The sequence below is a fragment of the Pseudophryne corroboree genome, chromosome 12 (genome assembly GCF_028390025.1).
Source record: "Pseudophryne corroboree isolate aPseCor3 chromosome 12, aPseCor3.hap2, whole genome shotgun sequence".
In the NCBI taxonomy this organism is placed as follows: Eukaryota; Metazoa; Chordata; class Amphibia; order Anura; family Myobatrachidae; genus Pseudophryne; species Pseudophryne corroboree.
The window spans coordinates 6,804,098-6,824,372 of NC_086455.1; the positions used below are offsets into that span (position 1 = coordinate 6,804,098).

The 20,275-nt window shown below is 45.0% G+C and overlaps 1 protein-coding gene across 1 annotated transcript in view; it reads left to right on the top strand.

Moving 5' to 3' along the window:
• Nucleotides 1-249: 249 nt before the first annotated feature.
• The window catches only part of IL6R (interleukin 6 receptor), a 43,588-nt gene continuing 23,562 nt past the window's right edge, over nucleotides 250-20,275 (top strand). The window contains exons 1-2 of the mRNA XM_063946831.1: nucleotides 250-879; nucleotides 14,589-14,822. Coding sequence (XP_063802901.1) covers nucleotides 786-879; nucleotides 14,589-14,822 — 328 coding nt within the window. The 5' untranslated portion in view covers nucleotides 250-785. The remainder of the gene's footprint in view (nucleotides 880-14,588; nucleotides 14,823-20,275) is intronic.

The window sequence follows — 20,275 nt, forward strand, 5'->3', positions numbered from 1 at the left end:
ATTAGGAGAAAGGGGCACACGTCATACTGGATGACTGCGGCGACAGATGATGGCACTTTTATAGCAGCGCGTCGTACCGTGGTGCGGGCCAAACACACCTACAGTATTTCCTCTGAAAAGCACCGTGCGGCCCAACTGCCTGCACCATTAACACCCCCCTCAATTATTCGTCGGCGCTGCACGCAGACCCCTCCCCTCTCAGGTGCTGCGGTCTCAGCTCCCAGAGGCTCAGGAGTGAATAGTGTCACCAGATTGCACAATCTCTCTGGGACCTTCAGCTCAATCAGTAGCTGGTTCCTCAAACATGTTCCTGTCAGCCTGTTATTTATTCAGAAGCTTTCGTGGGCGTGCATCGGCCGTACAGAGAGTGCAGAGGGCAGACACACATATACATGATGAGACACAGCGAGAGTGATGTTACAGAGGGGGAGATGCATCAAACCTTCTAAAGAGGACGTGGAGACGTTTCCCATAGCAACCAAGCAGCTGGAATCCAGGATGGTACAGGCGTTAAAGAGACAGGGAGCCGGGACACGATGTTCATTACGTAGAGGAACAGGCTGCTAAGTGCGAGAGGGACGGGGTGCGAGGGAGAGAGTGTAAGAGACTGAGCATTACCGAGACAGTCCAGAAACAGAGGGAGAGACTAAAGGCAGCAAAAACGTGCAGAAGTGACAGCCATGGAAGAGACGACGCAAACACACAGACTGCATGTAACGGAGACACGAGAGGACGACAAATGAGACATTCAGAGACTGGGGGAAATCACAGCACACTGTGTGACGATGGTGGTCATTACTGGACGTTGGTACTCCTATCTGATGACGGTCGCGCTCCTGACATTTGCAGAGTCCCAGAGAAACAGCTGCGCAAAGCCAGGTAACATCTGCCTCTCTGTGACCTCGCCTTGCTCTCTGACCTTTCACCTGCCTATTACACCTCCAGAATACCTGTGTCTCCTTCTCTTTCTCCAGTCCATAAGACTGACCTATTATATTCATGAGTGAACGTGCAAATAGGAACACAGCAGGCTGATTTATCTGTAATACAATAAGGGAAACAATGGGGGCAAGCAATGGGAAAAAGGCTGCCAATCCTGTACCAAGAGCTTACAATCTATTGGTAACACGGCACACCCTCTCCCAAGATCACTGCCATCCAGTTATGACTTGGCCGACACTGTGCCCCACAGCTTACACGCCCGGGACACTGCTCCATACTAATGTTACAGTCTCAGGGTATAATTGCAGACTGTCCCAGGGAGCTTACAGTCTAGTGGTGTCATAGGAGACTTTCACATATACCATGATGTATAGTGTTATGACAGTGCCCATTGCAAAGAGCTGAGAGAGATAGAGTGGAGAGAGATAGGATAGAGACAGAAAGGGACATTTACTAAGCAGTGATAAGAGCGGAGAAGTGAGCAAGTGGAGGTTATCCCATCAACCAATCAGCAGCTCTGTATCATTTTATAGTGCTGATTGGTTGCCATGGCCAACTTCCCCACTGGCTCACTTCTCCGCTCTTATCACTGCTTAGTAAATGTCCCCCAGAGTGGAGAGAGATAAAGTACCAACTGATCAGCTTCTGTCATATATCTAGCACAGCCTGTAACATGGCAGTCAGAAGACGAGCTGTATACGTGATACGTGGGTGCAGAGCATTGTAGGGGCCTGGCGGGGGGATGTTCTGCATAATGTAAATGTACAGTACCTGCTCTCCTTCCAGTAACACAGAGAATGTTTACGGACAGAGAGAGGGCAGTAACTGGGGAGGACTCTGTGTAATAGTACAAAGGTCACCGCCTGCGTTACCAGCGGGTAACCCTGCAGCTCCCGATATGGTGGCAATGGACCACATAGACGTAATGCAGATAAGTGGATTCCCAGCTCATGTGACCAGAGTTAGGAACTGGCCGGGTCAGAGAGCTGGAAGTTCCGGAAATACAACATTCCAGTCTTGCATTATGTCGCCATTCCGCACAACGCAATCCCACACTGTATCCGAGTCATTATCCAATGAGCAGAGCAGACTCCATGACAGACAACTCATTCTACAGTGTGCGCTGGTGGGGCGGAGGGTTGGGTATGATTGGTTGACAGTTATAATGTTGATATTCATCATGTGTGCATGGATAATACATCAACATGATGAACTGTCGACAAACCGTCCCCGGTGGTCTATCGGTATCTTACCTTCTTCTTGCGGCTGCAGCGGCTCCAGCGTCTTCTTTCGGGCCCCGGCGGTCTCATGTGGATGAGTTCAGCATGTCAACATTTCATGGCAATAGTTCCGATATCCACATTGTAAGGCTGTCGACAGTCTGAACAATGTTGTCATTTTAATGTTGACATTGTGGTGTTGACATGAATGTTGACACGGCTACTGCCGACCTTCTGAGTGGATACCTGTTGGGGGAGGGGGGGGGGGGGAAATGAATACCACAATCTGGTGAATGTGGCAGGAGACTTATGTTTCATGAAGGAGTTTTACAGTTCTGCTCATCTCTGGGACACTAGACTACTTTTTCCCTATCCACCCCATCAGGACCAAAGTGATGAATGATCTGCTCCAGGGTAACTGGCAGGGTCACTTCTGCTTGTCTCTGCTCCGTGACCTCTCTGCCAATGTTGAGACAATTGGCCACCCTCTTTTTACTATGCACTCCCTCTGTCGTGACTCATCTGCTCCTTCACCCCCAAATCACCTCTATGCTGATGAGGCCCTGATCTACACCCTCCTCCTCCTCCCCGACCTTTCTCCTTCTCTCCTCTCTCACTTCTCTGTGTCTCCACCATCCCCACTTGGATGGCAGAATGGTGCCTCAAAGTAATATATCCAAAGGTAAGCTCATCGTCATTCCACCACCCAGTGGCTAGTCTCCTCCACCCATCTCCAGTAAGGTTGATGGTGCGGTACTCACCCCTGTGCCACATGAGCTCTATTGTAGATGATGTGTGTGAACAACACTGTCCAGGCTCCACTTCTGCCCAAGTGACTGCAGAAACTTCAATTATTAAATATTGCTTTTTGCTGGATACAGGGTGGGGGGAGGGGGGACCACCCTACTTAGCATGGGCAGACGGCCTCTGGCTGCACAATATATAGAGATGGCTGAGAGATAGACCAGTGGGTCCTGTGGCTGAGCCCTCCTCTGCCTGCTTCTCAGACACAGACATGCAGTGCGCGGACGCAGGAGCACTCTGATTGGTGCAGAGCACTGGCCATCCACCAGTCATAGTGCAGAATCCTACCTCCACTGCCCCGCTGCTATATTACACACACAGCAGATTAAGTCAATTTATCAAGCAGTGAAAAGTTTGGCCTATTGGCAGCAAACTAACGTCATCTCAGGATGGCGCCAGCCCTACCCATCACTGCCGGAGAGGCCAGAGCATTATGCGCCAGCACATAGCATTCCCAGCGTATAGGAAATCCTTGCAGTGTCGGTGCATCATGATATGCAACAATATATGATGTCAGGTACCGCCAGCCCACTGCCACCAATGGTAAATTGACCTGTTACTATCCAAGGACCCGCTATTACTTATCATTATGTTTCTTCATGTTGGATTCAGTAACTGACGCAGATTTGTGAGGTTCATTGCAGACGTAGAATACGCAGTTTGTGTAACTCTTTCCATGCTGTAACCCTTGTCACCCTTATCTCTACTGTATTCGGAGCCCCCTGTATGACTTGGCCCTGAGCGTCTGCTGAGACTATCTGGGCCTCCGGCAGATGTTACTATTGCCAGTATGTAAATCAGGATGATTTGCATAGAAAGCGGCCCCGGAATACATCCTGCCTTGTGCACGGAGGCAGCTGCTGTGGGTGCAGGATATAGGAGAACTCACATCAGCTTCCTCTGCACCAGAGGTCCCTGGGTGTAGCAGCGCGTGGTTTCTAGCCCACTATGGGGGCATGCGTACTAAATAGTAAATAAGTCAGTATAAAAAGTTATTTCGTCCCCATGTACAAAGCTGAACTTCTCGTTATCAGTGATCGCCTTGCGCCAGATCTATCAGAGCTGATCGGATTCTGCTGGACGAGCATTTGCCGGTTGTGAGAGATTAGCGCTGTTACTGAGGCTGCCGCCATATTGGATTCTCCATCTCTGAGTTGCTGACTTGCTACTGTCTGAGATGGAAGTAAAGTGGTCGGAGGGTGGACTTCCATGCGTCATTTATAACTTTGTCTGGAGTTTCCACCTCATTGCACACCTAGGTCTCACATGCCGACACTGAAGATCGGCATCAACCCAATAGCCGGCACAGCAGCGTGTGGTGGCGCTACATGAGGGCAGGGAGTGGGGTGCGGCGAGATATGATGACACCACCGAACAACCGTACAACATCAGGGTGATGCATCCTGCATGTACCACAGCGGAAGGTGGTCTGTGACGTCACGGATGGTGTTGTTGTGCCCCCATTTCCCACCATCCATCTAGATCCCAGGCCTGCACCTAGGCTGCGCTCAGCGGACCACCCTATGGCGTAAAACTGTCCATATGTGACTACTTTTCTTATTGCACCGCCGTGAATGGCTTTGTGTGATAGATGCGCCTTCATGGCCCTGCTCCCCGCTGCGCAGTGACACAAGTTGCAGAATCAGGGCGGGGTCATGAAGATGCAGCTCACGGTAAATTGGATCAGGGTAGATCATGGGGCGTGGCCAACACTCCCGGGAAGCAGGGAACGCTCCACACAGTTCCGGTGGCAGTCCGGGGAGCAGGGATGTACGTATATAGGGGATCATTCCGAGTTGATCGCTAGCTGCCGTTGTTCGCCGTGCAACGATCAGGCTAAAAATCGGCATTTCTGCGTATGCACCGCAATGCGCAGGCGCGTCGTACGGGTACAATGAGCATCGTGGGTTTGCACAGTGTCTAACGTACATTCCTATTGCCCGGCCGAACGCAGGAAGATTGACATGAAGGGGGCGTTTCTGGGTGTCAACTGACCGTTTTCAGGGAGTGCTTAGAAAAATGCAGGCATGGCTGGGCGTTCGCTGGGTGGGTGTGTGACGTCAAAAGCCGTCCCTCCGTCGTTAGAATCAACACACACGAAGAGTAAGTCCGGGGCTGGTCTTGTTTTGCAGAAAAAGATTTTGCAGGCGTTCGGCTGCACAAGCGTTCGCACTCCTGCAAAGCGAAAAAACACTCCCCAGTGGGCGGCGACAATGCGTTTGCATGGCTGCTAAAAACTGCTAGCGAGCGATCAACTCGGAATGACCCCCATAGGACCTTACACAATTCCTGACGCTATTTTTACTCACACATGCGCAATGCAATTCACAGATTTTGCAATCCTTACTGAATGAGGTCACAGGACCTGCTTTTTAGCAGAATTTGCAATCCTTTGCCTCACATGCTGGGGCTGCCAAGTACGCTAGCCACCGCCCCCACTCTGCGACCACGCACTAATTGCAAACATGCCGCAATTAGTGCGCGGTCACAGGAATTAGGGAAGCCTCCTTCCGGCGCAGCATGGATGCGACGGCAGGAGGCCCACCGCCATCTTTTTGATTGGAGGAGCTGTGTGTGACATCATGCCACGCCCCCCATTCGCACCACCACACCCCTGTTTCCCTCCTAAGGCCCCCGCAACGCTCCGTCTCCGCCTTGGAAACGGAGCGTTGTTGACCCCCTCCCACACCGTGAACGCCTCTGCCTGTCAATCAGGCAGAGGCATTTGTAATTACTGAGGGTCACCCGCAGTAAATGCGGGTGCATGCGCAGGACGGGCCCCGCGCATGCGCCCATGGGGCAAATGCAAAAATTCCGGTTGGATTGCGATTTGCGAAACCAACCTGAATTAGCCCCATAGAGCCTGCATTAGGCGGAATACATCGACTGCACTTCGTAAATAGTAAGAGTTAGGGGCTGATTGGCTGATACTTTATCTTTCTCTAGTTTATCACTCTTCAAGGCTTTAGTACATCTGCCCCCTTGGCATGCCCAGGTGAGCTATTACTGGGTGCAGTATTTATATACTGTCGTACAGGGGACAAAGGGCCTAATTCTGATCACAGCAGCAAAATTATTCTGTATTCATATGTGTGGAAGCAATACATGGGTGGGGATCGCTACGATCACCTGACAGACGGAATCCCAGTGGTCAAAATACCAACGCCGTAATCCCGACCTCAAGCGCAGCGTTTCCGCTCGCCATGCTTCGGGCCCGGTGGTGACCCAAGGCTCTATTTCCCCTCGGGAAGTGGGGTTTTGTCCGGCGGTTGAGATTCTGACCGTCGGCATTTCAACGGCTGTTGGGATTTCGGCGTATGGATTTCGGCCACCAGGATCCCGACAATCAGGAACATAACTGCATACCCATGAGTGACATGGAGTATGATGTCATACATCAGTCTACAAAGTCTTCAGTGACTGTGGGCGGCCATGATGCTGCATCCGAGAGTGGGCGGGGCTAATCTCTGCACATTCACATTATAGGCTAACACACATACTACACATAATACACGCAGGATAATACACATAATACACAATGGCCCTCATTCCGAGTTGTTCGCTCGCGAGCTGCTTTTAGCAGCATTGCACACGCTAGGCCGCCGCCCTCTGGGAGTGTATCTTAGCTTAGCAGAATAGCGAATGAAAGATTAGCAGAATTGCTACTAAATAATTCCTTGCAGTTTCTGAGTAGCTCCAGATCTACTCACAGATTGCGATCAGCTCAGTCCGTTTAGTTCCTGGTTTGACGTCACAAACACGCCCTGCGTTCGGCCAGCCACTCCCCCGTTTCTCCAGACACTCCCGCGTTTTTCCCTGACACGCCTGCGTTTTTTAGCACACTCCCAGAAAACGCTCAGTTACCACCCAGAAACGCCCCTTTCCTGTCAATCACTCACCGATCAGCAGTGCGACTGAAAAGCGTCGCTCGAACTACAGCAAAACTGCTAAGTTTTGTGTTAATAACCATGTGCATGCACATTTTCCACCTAATCGCTGCGTTGTGAAAAACGGCAACGAGCGAACAACTCGGAATGACCACCATAATACACACATGATAATGCACATACTACATATAATACACATACTATACATAATACACATACTACATGCAGGCTAATACACATACTACATATAATACACATACTACACGCAGGATAATACACATACTACATATAACACACATACTACATAAAATACACACAGGATAATACACATACTACATATAATACACACATACTACATAAAATACACACAGGATAATACACATACTATACATAATACACATACTACACGCAGGATAATACACACAGGATAATACACATACTACACGCAGGATAATACACATACTACATGCAGGCTATTACACATACTACATATAATACACATACTACACACAGGATAATACACATACTACATATAACACACATACTACATAAAATACACACAGGATAATACACATACTACATATAACACACATACTACATAAAATACACACAGGATAATACACATACTACATTAAATACACACAGGATAAAACACATACTACATATAATACACATACTACACGCAGGATAATAATACACATTGGCCCTCATTCCGAGTTGTTCGCTCGCTAGCTGCTTTTAGCAGCATTGCACACGCTAGGCCGCCGCCCTCTGGGAGTGAATCTTAGCTTAGCAGAATTGCGAACGAAAGATTAGCAGAATTACGAATAGAAATTTCTTAGCAGTTTCTGAGTAGCTCGAGACTTACTCCTACACTGCGATCAGTTCAGTCAGTTTCGTTCCCGGTATGACGTCACAAACACACCCAGCGTTCGCCCAGACACTCCCCCGTTTCTCCAGCCACTCCCGCGTTTTTCCCAGAAACTGTAGCGTTTTTTCACACACTCCCATAAAACAGCCAGTTTCCGCCCAGAAACACCCACTTCCTGTCAATCACACTCCGATCACCAGAACGAAGAAAAAACCTTGTAATGCCGTGAGTAAAATACCAAACTTCTTAGCAAATTTACTTGGCGCAGTCGCAGTGCGAACATTGCGCATGCGCAGTTTGCGGAAAATCGCTGCGATGCGATGAAAAAGAACGAGCGAACAACTCGGAATGAGGGCCATAGTACATATAACACACATACTACACACAGGATAATACACATATTACATATAATACACATACTACACGCAGGATAATACACATATTACATACAATACGCATACTACATGCAGGATAATACACATTGGCCCTCATTCCGAGTTGATCGGTCGCAAGGCGATTTTAGCAGAGTTGCTCACGCTAAGCCGCCGCCTACTGGGAGTGAATCTTAGCTTCTTAAAATTGCGACCGATGTATTCGCAATATTGCGATTACAAACTACTTAGCAGTTTCAGAGTAGCTTCAGACTTACTCGGCATCTGCGATCAGTTCAGTGCTTGTCGTTCCTGGTTTGACGTCATAAACACACCCAGCGTTCGCCCAGACACTCCCCCGTTTCTCCGGCCACTCCTGCGTTTTTTCCGGAAACGGTAGCGTTTTTATCCACACGCCCCGAAAACGCTGTGTTTCCGCCCAGTAACACCCATTTCCTGTCAATCACATTACGATCGCCGGAGCGAAGAAAAAGCCGTGAGTAAAAAATACTATCTTCATTGTAAAATTACTTGGCGCAGTCGCAGTGCGAATATTGCGCATGCGTACTAAGCGGAATTTCACTGCGATGCGATGAAAATTACCGAGCGAACGTCTCGGAATGAGGGCCATACTACATATAATATTCATACTACACGCAGGATAATACACATACTATATATAATACACAAACTACACGCAGGATAATACACATACTATATATAATACACAAACTACACGCAGGATAATACACATAGTACATATAATACACATATTACACGCAGGATAATACACATATTACATATAATACACATACTACACGCAGGATAATACACATACTACATATAATATTCATACTACACGCAAGATAATACACAAACTGCATACAATACACACAGGATAATACACACAGGGGGTCATTCCGAGTTGATCGCTAGCTGCCGTTGTTCGCAGCGCAGCGAATAGGCTAAAAATTGGCATTTCTGTGCATGCGTATGGTGCGCAGTGCGCACGTGCGACGTACTTTCACAAAAAACTATGCAGTTTCACACAAGGTCTAGCGACGCTTTTCAGTCGCTCTGCTGATCGCTGAATGATTGACATGAATGGGGCGTTTCTGGGAGGTAACTGACCGTTTTCCGGGAGTGTGCTAGAAAACGCAGGCGTGTCAGATGAAAACGCTGGCGTGCCTGGGAAAATGGGGGAGTGGCTGGCCGAACGCAGGGCTTTTTTGTGACGTCAAAGCAGGAACTAAATCGACTGAAGTGATCGCCAGCGCTGAGTAGGTCTGGAGCTGCTCAGAAACTGCTTGAAAATATTTTTGTATCAGCGCTGCGATCCTTTCGTTCGCAATTCTGCTCAGCTAAGATACACTCCCAGAGGGCGGCGGCATAGCGTTTGCACGGCTGCTAAAACCAGCTAGCGAGCGATCAACTCGGAATGAGGGCCATAATACACACAGGATAATACACATACTACATATAATACACGCAGGATAATACACATACTACACACAGGATAATACACATACTACACGCAGGATAATACACATACTACACGCAGGATAATACACGCAGGATAATACACATACTACACGCAGGATAATACACATACTACACGCAGGATAATACACGCAGGATAATACACATACTACATGCAGGATAATACACATACTACACGCAGGATAATACACATACTACACGCAGGATAATACACATACTACACGCAGGATAATACACGCAGGATAATACACATACTACATGCAGGATAATACACATACTACACGCAGGATAATACACATACTACACGCAGGATAATACACATAGGATAATACACATACTACACGCAGGATAATACACGCAGGATAATACACATACTACACGCAGGATAATACACGCAGGATTATACACATACTACACGCAGGATAATACATGCAGGATTATACACATACTACACGCAGGATAATACACATACTACACGCAGGATAATACACATACTACACGCAGGATAATACACATAGGATAATACACATACTACACGCAGGATAATACACGCAGGATAATACACATACTACACGCAGGATAATACACATACTACACGCAGGATAATACACGCAGGATAATACACATACTACACGCAGGATAATACACATACTACACGCAGGATAATACACATACTACACGCAGGATAATACACGCAGGATAATACACATACTACACACAGGATAATACACATACTACACGCAGGATAATACACATACTACACGCAGGATAATACACATACTACACGCAGGATAATACACGCACTATAATACACATACTACACACAGGATAATACACATACTACACGCATGATAATACACATACTACACGCAGGATAATACACATAGGATAATACACATACTACACGCAGGATAATACACATAGGATAATACACATACTACACGCAGGATAATACACATACTACACACAGGATAATACACATACTACACGCAGGATAATACACATACTACACGCAGGATAATACACATAGGATAATACACATACTACACGCAGGATAATACACGCAGGATAATACACATACTACACGCAGGATAATACACATACTACACGCAGGATAATACACGCAGGATAATACACATACTACACGCAGGATAATACACATACTACACACAGGATAATACACATACTACACGCAGGATAATACACGCAGGATAATACACATACTACACGCAGGATAATACACATACTACACGCAGGATAATACACATACTACACGCAGGATAATACACATACTACACGCAGGATAATACACGCACTATAATACACATACTACACGCAGGATAATACACATACTACACGCATGATAATACACATACTACACGCAGGATAATACACATAGGATAATACACATACTACACGCAGGATAATACACATACTACACGCAGGATAATACACATACTACACGCAGGATAATACACATAGGATAATACACATACTACACGCAGGATAATACACATACTACACACAGGATAATACACATACTACACACAGGATAATACACATACTACACGCAGGATAATACACATACTACACGCAGGATAATACACATAGGATAATACACATAGGGGGTCATTCCGAGTTGTTCGCTCGCTAGCTGCTTTTAGCAGCTTTGCACACGCTAAGCCGCCGCCTACTGGGAGTGAATCTTAGCTTATCAAAATTGCGAACGAAAGATTAGCAGAATTGCGAATAGACACCTCTTAGCAGTTTCTGAGTAGCTCCACACTTACTCGGCATCTGCGATCAGTTCAGTGCTTGTCGTTCCTGGTTTGACGTCACAAACACACCCAGCGTTCGCCCAGACACTCCTCCGTTTCTCCAGACACTCCCGCATTTTTCCAAGAAACTGTAGCATTTTTTTACACACTCCCATAAAACGGCCAGTTTCCGCCCAGAAACACCCACTTCCTGTCAATCACACTACGATCACCAGAACGAAGAAAAAAACTCGTAATGTCGTGAGTAAAATATCTAACTGCATAGCAAATTTACTTGGCGCAGTCGCACTGCGGACATTGCGCATGCGCATTAGCGACTCTTCGCTCCGTTGCGAGAAAAAAATACCGAGCGAACAACTCGGAATGACCCCCATACTACATATAATACACGTAGGATAATACACATACTACATACAGGATAATATACATACTACATACAGGATAATATACATACTACATATAATACACGCAGGATAATACACATACTACATATAATACACACAGGATAATACACATACTACACATAATACACACAGGATAATGCACATACTATACATAATACACACAGGATAATACACATACTATACATAATACACACAGGATAATACACATACTACACATAATACACACAGGATAATGCACATACTATACATAATACACACAGGATAATACACATACTACACATAATACACACAGGATAATACACATACTATACATAATACACACAGGATAATACACATACTACACATAATACACACAGGATAATACACATACTACACATAATACACACAGGATAATACACATACTATACATAATACACACAGGATAATGCACATACTATACATAATACACACAGGATAATACACATACTACACACAGGATAATACACATACTATACATAATACACACAGGATAATGCACATACTATACATAATACACACAGGATAATACACATACTATACATAATACACACAGGATAATGCACATACTATACATAATACACACAGGATAATACACATACTATACATAATACACACAGGATAATGCACATACTATACATAATACACACAGGATAATACACATACTATACATAATACACACAGGATAATACACATACTACACATAATACACACAGGATAATACACACAGGATAATGCACATACTATACATAATACACACAGGATAATACACATACTACACACAGGATAATACACATACTATACATAATACACACAGGATAATACACATACTACACATAATACACACAGGATAATACACATACTATACATAATACACACAGGATAATACACATACTACACATAATACACACAGGATAATACACATACTATACATAATACACACAGGATAATACACATACTATACATAATACACAGGATAATACACATACTACACATAATACACACAGGATAATACACATACTACACATAATACACACAGGATAATACACATACTATACATAATACACACAGGATAATACACATACTACACATAATACACACAGGATAATACACATACTATACATAATACACACAGGATAATACACATACTACATATAATACACACAGGATAATACACATACTATACATAATACACACAGGATAATGCACATACTATACATAATACACACAGGATAATACACATACTACACACAGGATAATACACATACTATACATAATACACACAGGATAATGCACATACTATACATAATACACACAGGATAATACACATACTACATATAATACATATAGGATAATACACACAGGATAATACACATACTACACGCAGGATAATACACATACTACACATAATACATATAGGATAATACACATAATACACACAGGATAATACACATACTATACATAATACACACAGGATAATACACATACTATACATAATACACACAGGATAATGCACATACTATACATAATACACACAGGATAATACACATACTATACATAATAAACACAGGATAATGCACATACTATACATAATACACACAGGATAATACACATACTATACATAATACACACAGGATAATGCACATACTATACATAATACACACAGGATAATACACATACTATACATAATACACACAGGATAATACACATACTATACATAATACACACAGGATAATACACATACTATACATAATACACACAGGATAATACACATACTATACATAATACACACAGGATAATACACATACTATACATAATACACACAGGATAATACACATACTATACATAATACACACAGGATAATGCACATACTATACATAATACACACAGGATAATACACATACTATACATAATACACACAGGATAATACACATACTATACATAATACACACAGGATAATACACATACTATACATAATACACACAGGATAATGCACATACTATACATAATACACACAGGATAATACACATACTACACATAATACACACAGGATAATGCACATACTATACATAATACACACAGAATAATACACATACTACACATAATACACACAGGATAATACACATACTATGCCCTGAATAGCGGTTTCCTTGTGGTTTGTAACCAGATAAAGGTTGTAGTAACGTTCTGCTGTATCACATGACGGTGAAGGTGTGGGACAGACGTTTGCAAAAATATGTCAACAGCACTTATGGGGAGATTTATCAAACCTTCAAGAGAACAAGTGGAGGTGATGCCCATAGAAAAAGATTCTAGCTTTCATTTTAAAGAATTTTAATTTACTAAATGATAGCTAGCATGTGATTGATTGGGAACACCACCACGTGTTGTATTCAGAGGGTTTGATAAATATTCCCCTTTATAACCTTAGAAAGACTATATATATATATATATATATATATATATATATATATATATAATAAAGTTTGATTTTCACCTATTTAGACTGGTTTAAATCAATGGAAATCAATCTAAACCGAAGTTGTGTTTCAGGGGCCATAAGACACATTTACTAAGATTTAAAAACAAATAACAAAAATCATCTGTTAGTAAATGTGTGTTACAGACCCCAAAACACAGCATCGATTTACATCGATTCTCATAGATTTAAAATCGATCTTACTCGATGAAAATGGACGTCAGTAAATATCCCCCTGTGGGTACAAAGCTTGTCTTCTGCATTGCGCCCAGTACTGCCTTGTCTCAGTGTCCGCTGTTCCCTTCTCCCCCGGCCAGCCCTCTCAGAGAAGACCACGCTGGTACCTCTTCTCTCCAGTGTGACCCTGACCTGCCCAGGGTGTGAAGGCCGGGTGTCCTGGATACGTCAGAGCCAGCAAGTCCCCCCCAGACCATCCCGGGAGTCAGAGAGCGGCCATCTTGTCCTGAAAGCTGTGACATACAGGGATGAGGATAACTACACCTGTTACAGGGATGGGGCCCCTCTGTGCGTGGTGGAGCTGCTGGTAAAAGGTGAGCAGGGGCCACGGGCAGAATGAGACCACAGGGAGGGTTAAGTGTGTATATGGGGCAGATGTACTAAGCCTTGGAGAAAGATAAAGTGGAGAGAAAGTACCAGCCAATCAGCTCCTTACTTACTCACTGTCACAGGCTAGGAGCTGGCTGGCTGGTGCTTTATCTCTCTCCAAGACTTAGGGGGAGATTTACTAAGCAGTGATAAAAGTGGAGAAGTGAGCCAGTGGAGAAGTTGCCCATGTCAACCAATCAGCATTGAGGTAACATTTATAATTTGCATACTATAAAAGTATACAGAGCAGCTGATTAGTTGCCATGGGCAACTTCTCCACTGGCTCACTTCTCCACTCTTATCACTGCTTAGTACATGTGGAGAGAGATAAAGTACCAGCCAATCAGCTCGTGTCACTTTTCAAACACAGCCTGTAACATGGCAGTGAGGAGCTGAATGGCTGGTATGTTAGTACATCTCGCCACGTCTTAACCTGTAATCCAGTAGTTGTATCTATCCGGACACTCTGAGCACAGCCCGTACTGGCGTTGTTATATTTATAATGAGACGCACATCGTCTGCTCCCGATGCACACTCACTGAAACGCATTTCCACACTGGCTTTCGGGGAGCTGGTCTAAGGACCGGGAAGTGAGTGTGTAGTGTGTGCTACAGACAGACACTTGTGCAAATACAGATCAGTCCCGTCTGTAGGTCTGGTGTTTGTAAATGAGCCTGGCCAGGGTCAGACTAACATTTGTGGAAGCCACAGGGCAAGTGATTGTCATTGTCTGAAGTGCTTGTGCCACGCAAACGCTACACTCACTGACTGCAGGTAATTCTGTCCAGCACACATTATATCAGGCTAGATGTGAGTGTGAGTGCAGGGTGATGAGTGTGACAGCTGTGTCATGTTCTCTAGTCATATAGTGATGCTCAGTCTAGTGTCAGTGGAGATGTGAGTGCAGGATGATGAGTGTGACAGCTGTGTATTATGTTCTCTAGTCATATAGTGATGCTCAGTCTAGTGTCAGAAGAGGTGTGAGTGCAGGGTGATGTGTGTAACAGCTATGTCATGTTCTCCAGTCATATAGTGATGTTCAGTCTAGTGTCAGAGGAGATGTGAGTGTGAGTGCAGGGTGATGAGTGTAACAGCTGTGTCATGTTCTCCAGTCATATAGTGATGTTCAGTCTAGTGTCAGAGGAGATGTGAGTGTGAGTGCAGGGTGATGAGTGTAACAGCTGTGTCATGTTCTCTAGTCATATAGTGATGCTCAGTCTAGTGTCAGAGGAGATGTGAGTGTGAGTGCAGGGTGATGAGTGTGACAGCTGTGTCATTTTCTCCAGTCATATAGTGATGCTCAGTCTAGTGTCAGAAGAGATGTGAGTGTGAGTGCAGGGTGATGTGTGTAACAGCTATGTCATGTTCTCCAGTCATATAGTGATGTTCAGTCTAGTGTCAGAGGAGATGTGAGTGTGAGTGCAGGGTGATGAGTGTGACAGCTGTGTCATGTTCTCTAGTCATGTAGTGATGCTCAGTCGAGTGTCAGAGGAGATGTGAGTGTGAGTGCAGGGGTGATGAGTGTAACAAACAGCTGTGTCATGTTCTCTAGTCATATAGTGATGCTCAGTCTAGTGTCAGAAGATATGTGAGTGTGAGTGCAGGGTGATGAGTGTAACAAACAGCTGTGTCATGTTCTCCAGTCATATAGTTATGCTCAGTCTAGTGTCAGAGGAGATGTGAGTGTGAGTGCAGGGTGATGAGTGTGACAGCTGTGTCATTTTCTCCAGTCATATAGTGATGCTCAGTCTAGTGTCAGAAGAGATGTGAGTGTGAGTGCAGGGGTGATGAGTGTGACAGCTGTGGCATGTTCTCCAGTCATATAGTGATGCTCAGTCTAGTGTCAGAGGAGATGTGAGTGTGAGTGCAGGGTGAGGAGTGTGACAGCTGTGTCATGTTCTCTAGTCATATAGTGATGCTCAGTCTAGTGTCAGAGGAGATGTGAGTGCAGGGTGATGTGTGTAACAGCTATGTCATGTTCTCCAGTCATATAGTGATGTTCAGTCTAGTGTCAGAGGAGATGTGAGTGTGAGTGCAGGGTGATGAGTGTAACAGCTGTGTCATGTTCTCCAGTCATATAGTGATGTTCAGTCTAGTGTCAGAGGAGATGTGAGTGTGAGTGCAGGGTGATGAGTGTAACAGCTGTGTCATGTTCTCTAGTCATATAGTGATGCTCAGTCTAGTGTCAGAGGAGATGTGAGTGTGAGTGCAGGGTGATGAGTGTGACAGCTGTGTCATTTTCTCCAGTCATATAGTGATGCTCAGTCTAGTGTCAGAAGAGATGTGAGTGTGAGTGCAGGGTGATGTGTGTAACAGCTATGTCATGTTCTCCAGTCATATAGTGATGTTCAGTCTAGTGTCAGAGGAGATGTGAGTGTGAGTGCAGGGTGATGAGTGTGACAGCTGTGTCATGTTCTCTAGTCATGTAGTGATGCTCAGTCGAGTGTCAGAGGAGATGTGAGTGTGAGTGCAGGGGTGATGAGTGTAACAAACAGCTGTGTCATGTTCTCTAGTCATATAGTGATGCTCAGTCTAGTGTCAGAAGATATGTGAGTGTGAGTGCAGGGTGATGAGTGTAACAAACAGCTGTGTCATGTTCTCCAGTCATATAGTTATGCTCAGTCTAGTGTCAGAGGAGATGTGAGTGTGAGTGCAGGGTGATGAGTGTGACAGCTGTGTCATTTTCTCCAGTCATATAGTGATGCTCAGTCTAGTGTCAGAAGAGATGTGAGTGTGAGTGCAGGGTGATGAGTGTGACAGCTGTGTCATGTTCTCTAGTCATGTAGTGATGCTCAGTCGAGTGTCAGAGGAGATGTGAGTGTGAGTGCAGGAGTGATGAGTGTAACAACTATGTCATGTTCTCCAGTCATATAGTGATGCTCAGTCTGTTGTCAGAGGAGATGTGAGTGTGAGTGCAGGGTGAAGAGTGTGACAGCTGTGTCATGTTCTCTAGTCATATAGTGATGCTCAGTCTAGTGTCAGAGGAGATGTGAGTGTGAGTGCAGGGTGGTGAGTGTAACAGCTGTGTCATGTTCTCTAGTCATATAGTGATGCTCAGTCTAGTGTCAGAGGAGATGTGAGTGTGAGTGCAGGGTGATGAGTGTAACAACTATGTCATGTTCTCTAGTCATATAGTGATGCTCAGTCTAGTGTCAGAGGAGATGTGAGTGCAGGATGATGAGTGTGACAGTTGTGTCATGTTCTCTAGTCATATAGTGATGTTCAGTCTAGTGTCAGATGAGATGTGAGTGTGAGTGCAGGGTGACAAGTGTGACAGCTGTGTCATGTTCTCTAGTCATGTAGTGATGCTCAGTCTAGTGTCAGAGGAGATGTGAGTGTGAGTGCAGGGTGATGAGTGTGACAGCTGTGTCATGTTCCCTAGTCATATAGTGATGCTCAGTCTGTTGTCAGAGGAGATGTGAGTGTGAGTGCAGGGTGAAGAGTGTGACAGCTGTGTCATGTTCTCTAGTCATATAGTGATGCTCAGTCTAGTGTCAGAGGAGATGTGAGTGTGAGTGCAGGGTGGTGAGTGTAACAGCTGTGTCATGTTCTCTAGTCATATAGTGATGCTCAGTCTAGTGTCAGAGGAGATGTGAGTGTGAGTGCAGGGTGATGAGTGTAACAACTATGTCATGTTCTCTAGTCATATAGTGATGCTCAGTCTAGTGTCAGAGGAGATGTGAGTGCAGGATGATGAGTGTGACAGTTGTGTCATGTTCTCTAGTCATATAGTGATGTTCAGTCTAGTGTCAGATGAGATGTGAGTGTGAGTGCAGGGTGACGAGTGTGACAGCTGTGTCATGTTCTCTAGTCATGTAGTGATGCTCAGTCTAGTGTCAGAGGAGATGTGAGTGTGAGTGCAGGGTGATGAGTGTGACAGCTGTGTCATGTTCCCTAGTCATATAGTGATGCTCAGTCTGTTGTCAGAGGAGATGTGAGTGTGACAGCTGGGTCATGTTCCCTAGTCATGTAGTGATGCTCAGTCTAGTGTCAGTGGAGATGTGAGTGCAGGATGATGAGTGTGACAGCTGTGTCATGTTCCCTAGTCATATAGTGATGCTCAGTCTGTTGTCAGAGGAGATGTGAGTGTGAGTGCAGGGTGATGAGTGTAACAGCTATGTCATGTTCTCCAGTCAAATAGTGATGCTCAGTCTAGTGTCAGAGGAGATGTGAGTGTGAGTGCAGGGGTGATGAGTGTGACAGTTGTGTCATGTTCTCTAGTCATATAGTGATGTTCAGTCTAGTGTCAGAGGAGATATGAGTGTGAGTGCAGGGTGACGAGTGTGACAGCTGTGTCATGTTCCCTAGTCATGTAGCGATGCTCAGTCTAGTGTAAGAGGAGATGTGAGTGTGAGTGCAGGGTGATGAGTGTGACAGCTGTGTCATGTTCTCTAGTCATATAGTGATGTACAGTCTAGTGTCAGAGGAGATGTGAGTGTGAGTGCAGGGGTGATGAGTGTGACAGCTGTGGCATGTTCTCCAGTCATATAGTGATGCTCAGTCTAGTGTCAGAGGAGATGTGAGTGTGAGTGCAGGGTGAGGAGTGTGACAGCTGTGTCATGTTCTCTAGTCATATAGTGATGCTCAGTCTAGTGTCAGAGGAGATGTGAGTGCAGGGTGATGAGTGTAACAACTATGTCATGTTCTCCAGTCATATAGTGATGCTCAGTCTAGTGTCAGTGGAGATGTGAGTGCAGGGTGACGAGTGTGACAGCTGTGGCATGTTCTCCAGTCATATAGTGATGCTCAGTCTAGTGTCAGAGGAGATGTGAGTGTGAGTGCAGGGTGAGGAGTGTGACAGCTGTGGCATGTTCTCCAGTCATATAGTGATGCTCAGTCTAGTGTCAGAGGAGATGTGAGTGTGAGTGCAGGGTGATGAGTGTGACAGCTGTGTCATTTTCTCCAGTCATATAGTGATGCTCAGTCTAGTGTCAGAAGAGATGTGAGTGTGAGTGCAGGGTGATGAGTGTGACAGCTGTGTCATGTTCTCTAGTCATGTAGTGATGCTCAGTCGAGTGTCAGAGGAGATGTGAGTGTGAGTGCAGGGGTGATGAGTGTAACAAACAGCTGTGTCATGTTCTCTAGTCAATTAGTGATGCTCAGTCTAGTGTCAGAAGATATGTGAGTGTGAGTGCAGGGTGATGAGTGTGACAGCTATGTCATGTTCTCCAGTCATATAGTGATGCTCAGTCTGTTGTCAGAGGAGATGTGAGTGTGAGTGCAGGGTGAAGAGTGTGACAGCTGTGTCATGTTCTCTAGTCATATAGTGATGCTCAGTCTAGTGTCAGAGGAGATGTGAGTGTGAGTGCAGGGTGGTGAGTGTAACAGCTGTGTCATGTTCTCTAGTCATATAGTGATGCTCAGTCTAGTGTCAGAGGAGATGTGAGTGTGAGTGCAG